This window comes from Furipterus horrens, unplaced genomic scaffold (assembly GCF_987537825.1).
Source record: "Furipterus horrens unplaced genomic scaffold, mFurHor1.1.pri manual_scaffold_4, whole genome shotgun sequence".
Classification (NCBI taxonomy): Eukaryota; Metazoa; Chordata; class Mammalia; order Chiroptera; family Furipteridae; genus Furipterus; species Furipterus horrens.
In genome coordinates, this window is record NW_028327174.1 from 91360468 (window position 1) to 91370082 (window position 9615).

Genomic DNA, 9615 nt, shown 5'->3' on the forward strand with positions numbered 1-9615 from the left:
CCTCTTTCTTCTCTTCGAGGTCCATCTGGCTAGCAGTGCTTCGCTCTCTGCTGCCTCCCTCGGTCTGCCTGAAAGGCTGGCCTCTACTGGCAATACCACCTCCCTCCACCAGCACTACCCTACCCACTATACCGGACTACATAATAAACTCTCCAAAGGCATCATCTCATTTCATCCTCGTTATGAACCCATTTTGTGGAAGAGAAAACGAGAGAATTAAGTGCTACACGTAGGTAAAGAGGGCTGAAGTTCAAGTCTAGGGAGGGAGGCCTGGCCGGAGCTCTTCTCTGAGGGCAGCACAAGCGCCAGCAAGCAGCCCACAGAGTAGCCTTGAGCGCTTTCAGAGAATCTTAGCAGTGGGGCCCGGCCCTGGGCAATTGAGGCCCGGCGCCTGGTCCTGGTCAGCACTCGCAACTTCCCATCGCACCAGCCCCCGAGCTACAGCCAGCATCTCCTCCTTAGGGTGGGGACCCTGGAGTCAGCAGGGAGAGGCAGCAGGCATCCCCCCTGCCCGACCAGCGCACTGGCCCAGGTTAGGACCTTAGGACCGGAGCTCCCGGGAGAGGAGCAGGCTGAGTGTGGAGGCCCAGAAACCTCCTTGGCCCCCATCCCACCCCAGGACAAATCTCTTCTTCTGCCAACTGCCACTGAGCCCTAGCTGGTCCTCCCCACTGCTCAGCATCTGCTTCCCTTGCATAAGAGTCTGTTACCTGGGAAAAGTCGCTGTGGGAAATCAAAGGCAGCAATTGTCAGTGGTTATATGAACTAGAATCACGTCAATAGCGAGAGTGAGGGGATTTGTCAAAGTAGAGGGCTGCTCAGGTGTCAGAAGACCCCCCCCACCACCACAACTCTGCTGCAGCAGCTCGGAAATAATGATGGTCCTAAAAAGAAATGACGTTTTGGAGGTATAACTACTTTCTGGATACTGAGTCAACAGCTTCATGTGTATTTTTTTAAGGGTCCAGGTGGTATAATTCACCTCCACTTTACAGATGAGGAAACTGAGGCACAGGGAAGTTGAATAATTGTGTCGGTCATGGTCCAGTATTAGAGGGACCTGTGGTGGGAAGGCACATATACTAGACTCCAGACTCCAGAGTCCAGGTGGGGGTGTGGTGTGGAGAGACTGCAGGGCGAGGGCCCGCTCCTCCCTGTGACATGTTTCTCTGATGAGAAAGTTCCCTTTACTGATTCACCGAATTTCTTTTTCTCCAAGAGGCAAAAGATTCGATTTCTCTCAAAAACAAAACAACAAAACAAAATGCAAAAACCAACAACTGAAAGTCTCTCATCTGTCTGCAAAAGAGAATACTAGAAGCCACTCCTGGGAGCCAGCCAATAGTCCCCCAAGGTGGGAGCACAGTGGAGGTGCATTCCAGTGCACAGCTGGGCTAAGATGTGGGAGAGGTACAAGGAGAAGCAGGTAATCCCAGGATTGGAAGCCCAATGGTCAGGGCCTGTTTGTCCCTAGCACAAAGCACTCTGGCCCTAAAGCTCCAGAGTGAGCCAAAGAAAAATTCTCTCCCAGACCACCTCTTGGGAGAAAAACGGGAGACACAGCCATGGCTCTGGCCAACTTCGCAATTCCCTGAGCCTCTGCCTAGTTCAGACCTACTTAGCAGCAATCCCACCTCCATGCATCTGGGCTATCTTACTGACAAAATCCATCTTGAGAAGTGGCTCAAGTTAAAAATGAAACAAAAGAAAACCAAGAATCCACACGGTAATACGTTACCCCAATCCCAAACCCAAATGCATGTTTCTTAATTATGGGCTCTTCCCTAGTTAGTACTGAAAAGATAAATGCTGCTTCAGTTTTTAAAATGAAATGGAATCATTGCATGGAAAAAAAGGCTTGGATACAAAGCAAAGGAATCAGTTTTCATCTCTTTCCATGTTATCCATATTTATTAAACATTTTCCACAAACATCACCTGCACTCAAGGCCCAGACCCTCAACCAAAACTGACCTGGAAACCACAGACCTGTTTATAAAGAAGTGTTAGGTAATTTCACAACTTTAAATAAAAATAACCAGTTTCCCAATCTCCTTAACCACATGCTTTTTTTAAAAAAAAAATTATTTCTAAAGATGTGGAAATGATGTAGATTTCAAGGTGGGTCAGGCCACCCTGCTTGCCCTCCACACAGGCTCTGTGCCCTGAGACCAGGAATTAAATCCACATCCTAAATAGAAAATTCGCTCAAGGATCCATCTTTCTTCCCAAACCCCTTGCTCCAGGCCCATCTCCCCATGCTCTCTCTGGAAATGTTTGACCAAGGCAGTATACAGGGACTCTTGCTCTGCTCCTACACCGCAGCACTGCTTCCCTTGTATATCTTTTCTTCGGAGGGAAGAGGTGCAGGCTGAAGGAAGGACATGTGCTGGGGAAGTACGTGGCTGTGCTAAATGAATTTTAAAAGAAAGGAGGATAAGGAGCGGGAGAGAAATTATTCAAGTCCAGGGGTATCCATTTCACTGGGTCTTTGAAACCTCTGACATTTCCTTATAATTATTTCTAAGTGTTAAGGCAGATGCCTGAATCAAAATGGCTCTGTTTCGGGGCATATACAGGCACTCCATTTAGCTGGCCTGCCATGTGTTGGAGAATGTTCCAATGAGCACAGTTGTTGTTGTCTTTTGAAGAGTTGGTTTCTCTAAAGATGTCCCTTGTTCTGGAGTGCTGGGACTGCACAACAGTGGCAGACGTGGCCGATCCAACAATGTCACCACAAGAACCCTCAGATCTACAGAAACTGTTCCTTCTTCGGGAAGGTCAGCCAGCATTTCCCCACTGGCCCCAGTTTGTCACTGGTACCTGAGAGCTCTGCTTCTCCCCTCCCATTTGGGGTGGGCGCCACAGCACCTGCCCAATTAAACAGCAAGGGCGGGTGGTCCACACTTGTGGTCCTAGGCCCTCTCCTCCCTCCTCTGTGAGTGGTCAAAGTCGCTGGCAGGGAGGAGCCCCCACCTCTCACCGCGATTCCTGGGGCCGCAGGGGCGCGACACTGGAGGGCTGCGGTGACGCACTAAGGCCTGGAGGCAGACGGCCTTCTCTAGCAGCAACAGGGACCGCAGGTGACACAGCTCCCCCGGGGGGTGGCGGTGGTGGCAACGCCAGCAGCTCCTCGCCCGATGTCACAGCGCAGTCCTGCTCGGGCTCCGCACCCCCGCCACCCCCGGTGGCTGTCCCGCAGCCGCGCTTCTTGTCCTCCTCCTTTTTCCACTTCATGCGGCGATTTTGGAACCAGATCTTGATGTGTCTCTCTGTCAAGTTCAGCATGACAGCCAGCTCCACCCGGCGAGGTCGAGAGATGTATTTGTTGAATAGGAACTCCTTCTCCAGCTCCAGCAGCTGCGCGCGAGTGTAAGCAGTGCGCGTCCTCTTGTTCTCCTCGGGTTCTGCCGAGTAGGCGCTGCCTGCAGGAGATGCAGTACCTGAGTGTGGTCCCCCGAACCCTGGCTCCTCTTGCCGTGCCCTCACCCACGAAGCTCAACCTTTCAGCCCCTATCCTACGAAAACACCCCACTCCCTCCACCACTCCACTACTGAGCCCCAGTCGCTACCCCACTAGGGGCCCACACAGCCTTCAGTAGTTAACAGTCGCCTTTTCTGGGAGGTCAAAGCTCTCAGTGACCCTGCGGTGGGTTCTAGCAACAACTGGTTCTTGAATGGGTTCCCTGAACTGGTGTTTGTGTTGATGCTGATTAAAATGCACATAACATATATCTAAACCTACTTGATTCTACAAAGGCAATACAATGCCTTTAATGTATAATGGGAAAAAAACCCCACTTTCTGCCGATGACCCACAGTAAGAAATACATTTCAGATCACTACCCAGTTCACACAGATATATAACCGACACAAAAATTTCAGGAAATAAAATCAATCTTTACCATATATGATGCTATCTAATTTTTCCGATTATTTACTATTTCATTTTTAAAAAGTCTCAACCCAGTAAATTGACTTCACTACAAAGTAATAGGTGCAACTTTCAGTTTAAAAAATATTGAGCTAATAATAATTCTGTAAAACCTTGAGCTAATATAACTATTATAGTTATAACTGATCCATATATTATTTCTCTATAGTTATACTGTAATTGGCCTCAACTCAAGAGCCAGTACATTTTCTATAATTGTTCTCGTTTAACCTCTGCTGACCCCTGCCCTGAAAAAGAAGGGAAAATATTCTGGGTCTCTACGAGGATCACTATCAGCCTCAGCCTCAAAATCCTGGCTGAGAGGAGGCTAAGAAGCTGGAATCCCTTTGGGGATTGGAGAAGGTGATGGTGGAGTGAGAGCTCCCAGCTCTAAGCCCAGATTTGGGGGGATCCTGTAGATTAGCGCTGCACAGCCCGTGTTTGCCACCTGGCTCCCTTGAGGTCCCAAGCTTTTCCTTTCTATTCAAGATACTGACTGCATGTCTGTGCACTCTGTTGGCATATGTTTTACTAAAATTCTAGAAAGAGGCCTAAGTCTGTTCGTGTTAGGGCACAGGTATGAAACACTTTTCCTGTGACTGTTGGCTAGGCCTTAGGGAGTTGAAAAGCTGGTGTTCAGGTTAGGGGAGGAGAGGAGAGGTAATTACACAATGGAGCCTGCCTAGGTTTCCCCCAGGCTAAAAGTTGGCTCCTGGAAGCCCGGCAGAGGCTCAGGCTTCAATCAGGAAGGAGGTCTGCCCATTGCAGGGCATCGCTGTATCTTACACTTCCAAGGCTTTCCTGGCCTGGGAAAGAAGTGTGCAGGAACATTTAAAAAGCTCCCCCCCCCCTTCTTAAATTCAACCCACGATCTCTCTGAGGCTCTGGTCCTCTTCTGTGGGCCTCACCAAGGTGCTGTGAGAGGCTACTGTGCCCGTCTGCTACCCCAAGGAACCTAAGCGCCAGAGAGTTGGCAGGAGATGGAGGTGGAAGGGGAGGTGGAAGCTGTTGGTGGTGTTATTGGGAAGATAGCAAAGTGCTGGGTGAGGAGATCCAGCCAGTGAAGCTGAGACAGTTCACTTTTTAGGTCGAGTGTTTCAGAAGTCCCTGTTGTTAGTATTCGTATCTGTACTGCGAATAAAAGCCCTTTGGTCACTTCTTTATCCCCAAGGATGTGAAACCCCACTATGTGGGTTCACAGACCCTTGAAGTTCTGCTCCTTGGAAAATATTTCAGACGGGAAGATCCCACAAGCAGCTTCCAGGAAACAGGGTTTGGGCCCATTACTGGCGGGCTGAGCCTGTAATGAGCCCGAGGGTGCTGGCAGAGGCCGCTCCAGCCCCGAGGCTCCAGCCTGGGGATGTCATCTTTCCGGGGTCCCTCCTTGCCCCTTCATGCTCCTGAGCATGGCTGCCGATTTTCCTTCGGGTATTATTTTCTGGCTTTTCGGTCCGCTGGAGCCCAAGCTCCACCGGAGCTGGGGTAACAACACCCTTGCGGGAGAAAGGTAGGGAATTTAGCCCACCTCAGGGCCTCCGCAGGCATTTTCTTGAAGAAGCCACCAGGAGGGCCCAGAAGGCCGGAAACGCGTATCCTCATCGCACTGCGGGAAGGGGGCCCTAGAGGGGGACCGCAGCTACCTGCGGGGAACTACGGGCTGACTCGTATTGGGTCCTGCAACCCGATAGAAGGACGTTGTCCTCCTGCCTCCCGGGAGACTCCGAGGCCTTCGGCCCGGGCCACGCGGGCTAGGTAAGTACGCAGAAGCGGCCCTCACATCTGGCACCGCCTTGGGCCCGGGTTTCGCCTGAGGTGGGGAAGGAATATAGTAGCTGAGTTGTGGCCTTGTCCTGCCTCAGGATCGGCTCGGGCCTCACTCAGTTTTCGGGAGAACGTGAACTAGGGAAGGTGGGCCCCTGGGACCCTGAGCAAGTTCGGACCACTCCACCCCTCTCTCCGCAAAGCCCTGCTTGGCTGTGCCCGGGTCAGGATCACGCAGGGCCTGCCTGATCCCAAGAATCGTCGGGGGACGCCAGCTCAAGCCTCTCCCCATTAAGTATTTGCAGTGCAGGTGTGACCAGAAGTGGCTGCAGCACGGAAGCGATAACATTGTGTGGCGGGGGCGGCAGGGGCCGCGTCGGAGATCGGAGATCGCAGGCAGCTCAGAGCAGGGAAGGGACAGGGCGGGAGCAGGGGGCTCCGCTCTCCGCCTGCCGCTTGCTCGGGCGAGACCTTCTGTTACCTGCCGCGGCCCAGGGCCAAGGGGACCCGGGACTCCCGCTTCCCTGGGCCGGCTGCGCAGAAGGAGCATCTCCCTCCTCAAACTGACTTCTGTAAGCAGTTCCGGAAAACCCCTTCACACACTTCGGTTTGGTCAAGAGTGAAATTAGCATCGCAGACGCCTGGCCCAGCTGCCTGGCTCCTAGGTGAGTGGTCTGTCCCGGCCTTTCGGTGAGCCCCCGCCTTGCATCAGGACTTGTCTGGTGCCCCCTGGCCGCCGGACATCCCTGCTTTTTTGCAAGTTCTGGGTGCGCATGACTGCCACCGTACTGTAGTGAAGCCACCAGGCTCAGGGCGAGAGGGGGCCTGGACTCCGAAGGGGCCACTCCTGCCGCTCAGAGGTACCCTGAACCCTGCTCAATTTCTTCCACACGAACTCCCAGGAGTCCCTGGCCGGAGGATCCCCCACTGGAGGAGGGTCCAAGGGTCCGAAGCCTTGAGCTCCGCCTGGCCTTGGTTCTCTGGGAGGAGCACTGGGAGCGCGAGGCTCCTGGAGTTCAGCGTACTGGGGAGGAAGGGGTTTAAGCTCCTAGGAGGAGAACTGAGTGTCAGACTCTCCAAATGGTGCGTCAGTGCGGGAAGGTCTACTTGGCTCCCCATGTAGTCTAGTATGACCCCACGTTATCCGTAGGGGCCCGGAACGCAAACTGAGAAAGGTCCTTCGGAGTGATCGGAGGTAGGGGCAGCGGGGTGATAGAGGGTGAGGGGAGAGGGGCCGGATCCAGGCTTACCTGCCCACTGGCCTTTCCACGTGTGAGCCTTGGTAGATTTCATCCACGGGAAAGGCAGCTGCACACGGCTTGGCTCCTCCAGTGGCCCTGGTTCGGCTCCATCCGGGAAAGGCCCGGTGGGAGGGTGGGGTAGCGCCAGTTGAGCTGGGAGGTGGTGGTGGAAGTGTGCCACGGTGGGGTCCTCGCCAAGCGGGGGCACCTCGTATGGGGAAATGTCCGGAGGGCTGCCTTGCTCCAGCGCACCGAGGGTGCTGGGGAATGGGGGTGGCGGCGGCTGGGGCTGGCGGCCCATGTACAGGCACGCCGGGGGGCTGGCGCTGAAGTCCGGCGCCGGGCCCCGCTGGAACGCGCATGGGTTCTTGTAGAGCTGTGTGGCCGCGTAGTACTGCTCCTCGCCGTTCATGGCTGCGGCCCCAGTGTGGGAACCCCGGGTGGGGAGCTTGAGCCGGGAACTTGGAACTGTGCTACTCTCCCACTCCTGGCGCCACGCCTGTTCGCTTTGACAGCTTCGCTCTGCTCACAGAGGGAACTCGATGCTGGTGGGGACTCGCTGGCCCAGCCGCCGCGCCATAGGCTCCACTGTGGCCCACGTGGCTCAGGCTGGGGCCATTATTGGCCTGACTGATTGCCTTAAGAAGCAAGGCCCAGGTCCCCGCGAGCACCCGCATTTGTTTCGATTTTTCTCTCAGCAGAGTTGGCAGAACTCTCCAAAGTGGGGCGCGCATGAAATTCTTAGAAACAGTTATAGAAAGTTTCATCAGACTTTAAACGATCTATTTCCTTGTATGTTTGACATATCATCTATAAATGTACATACCGAGGTTGTACATTTAAACTTTTTTTTAACTGTTAGGGAATATGATCAAAAAGGCTTGCAGACTCTAGCTCTAAGATCGGAAGCAGTTGGTTCTATTTCATGTATGCAGTTTGTACACAGCCACAAAGGATACTAGTGAGCTAACACACAAAGATCCCGCTTTCTTTGTATGTTTTACCTGTGGCTATGCTGCAGAAATTCTGGAGAGTAAACTGTAACTTCTGAAGCATTCACAATGCCTTTTTATTTTGAAAAAAATATTAGGCATTACTAATTTTGATTTTGGTAAATTGAGACTCGGAATGGTTTCTCATGTGGCAAGGGGGGAAAGAAGTTGGCTCTGCGCCGATGCGGGACCAGCGGAGTCCTTCAGCTGGAGACCTGTCTACTCCATCGTTCCACTGAAAGAAGGCAGGATGGGGAGAAGTAGGCAGTGTTTACAAAATAATTAGAAGTACCGCGTTTTTATGACAACATCAGCCTTTTGGTTCCACCGGTTGGGTAACTTCGTGGCACTCTGGGGTCCTGACTTAAATAGAGATGCTTTTATCCTTCCTGATGGTGCGGATGGACTTAACTCCTGGTCTCAGTGGCTGCCCCACCCCTACCCACCCTGGGCTTGACCAACGCCACGGACCATTTTGCCCTGGGCCCCTGTCAAGATGAACATATTCCTTGAGCCGCAACGTGGGGTTCTAGAAAAACTGGACACCTTGAAGAAAAGCCTAGGCAAGAGGGAGCGTGAAGTACAAGGAACAAACAAGAGAAAAATCACTACACTTTGACTTTCCTAAAGTAAAAACTGCATCCAGTCCTTTAACAGGTAGATCTTAATATATTTTCTCCTAGTGGAAATATTTGCGTTTGAGAGCATACGGATTGAGTGCACTAAGCAAAAAGTCAAGGTGGGATTTGACTTCTCTGCAGAATTCTGTTAGATACTGGTGCCGTCTTAGAATCGGAGAATCAGCGTTTAGTTGTGTGCAGTGTACCAACTGGTCGGTGCGAGTCTGGAAACGCTTGTAGCTACCCAGAAGCCCGGTGGGTGGGGGTGGGGGTTCGGCGATTTCTTCAGGGAAAAGGGACACCTGCGGTCCTAGGGTAAAGGGCAGAGATTGAAAAGCCGTGGGGTCCCACGCACCTAATCTCTGTACACCACGTCAATGAGTCTATTGTTCTCGGTGGCCCCGGGAAAACCCGACGCTATGCTATCACCCAGGCCGCGAGTGACCACATCGATCAGGAGCGCAGGGCTGGAGGGGTTGCCTGACCGCGGTGTGTTGACCCTCGGAGATAATCTGCTATGTAGCCGCGGGTTGACTTGGCGACGAGGTTATGAGACTGTGGCGAGTTCTGCTTGGGACAAAGACTGGCCACCTTTCCCTCCTCTTTTTCCTTCTTCCCCTCCTCCTACCTCCTCCCCTCATAAGCCCCCGCCCCCAACTCTAGATTTGGTAGGCAGCCCCTCCACAGGGTTGTTGGCCTCACCTGCCATCCTCAACCTAAAGTGTTTACTTTGCACTTCTCGCTAATTGCACATTTCTGTAAATTGGTCTCCATTTCGATGCTTCATTTGCTCCCATTTATTATTTTTGCTGGGCCCTGCAGAAAGAAAAGAGACGCTCAGCAGAAAGCAAATCCGCTCAACGCGTTGGACGGCAAAAAAACCGGGAACCAAGGCTGCATAAGCACGTGGGGGAGGGGACAGGGCACTGAAGGTGTAAGTTCTCACTTTCACAAGTAGCATTTGCTGCTGCTTGCTACCTAAAGAAACGATCCAGGAAGCTAAGGTCAAACAGCCATTTAGTATTATTGTTTGGTGCAACAAAATTAACAGGGTTTTTGGATAGGCAC

At 52.6% G+C, this 9615-nt stretch overlaps 1 protein-coding gene across 1 annotated transcript; it reads right to left on the reverse strand.

Moving 5' to 3' along the window:
- Positions 1-1878: 1878 nt before the first annotated feature.
- Positions 1879-7468, reverse strand: PDX1 (pancreatic and duodenal homeobox 1). The gene is made up of 2 exons (XM_090275698.1): positions 6945-7468; positions 1879-3424 (listed from the first exon to the last, which is right to left on the reverse strand). The coding sequence occupies exons 1-2, from the start codon at positions 7345-7347 to the stop codon at positions 2979-2981; spliced, it is 849 nt and encodes a 282-aa protein (XP_090131824.1). The 5' UTR covers positions 7348-7468; the 3' UTR covers positions 1879-2978.
- Between the last annotated feature and the right edge of the window lie 2147 nt (positions 7469-9615).

Coding starts and splice junctions, on each gene's coding strand:
- PDX1 (XM_090275698.1), bottom strand. CDS start 7,347: ATGAACGGCGAGGAGCAGTACTACGCGGCCACACAGCTCTACAAGAAC. Junction 3,425..6,944: donor GTGGAAAGGCCAGTGGGCAG/GTAAGCCTGGAT, acceptor CATCTCCTGCAG/GCAGCGCCTACTCGGCAGAA.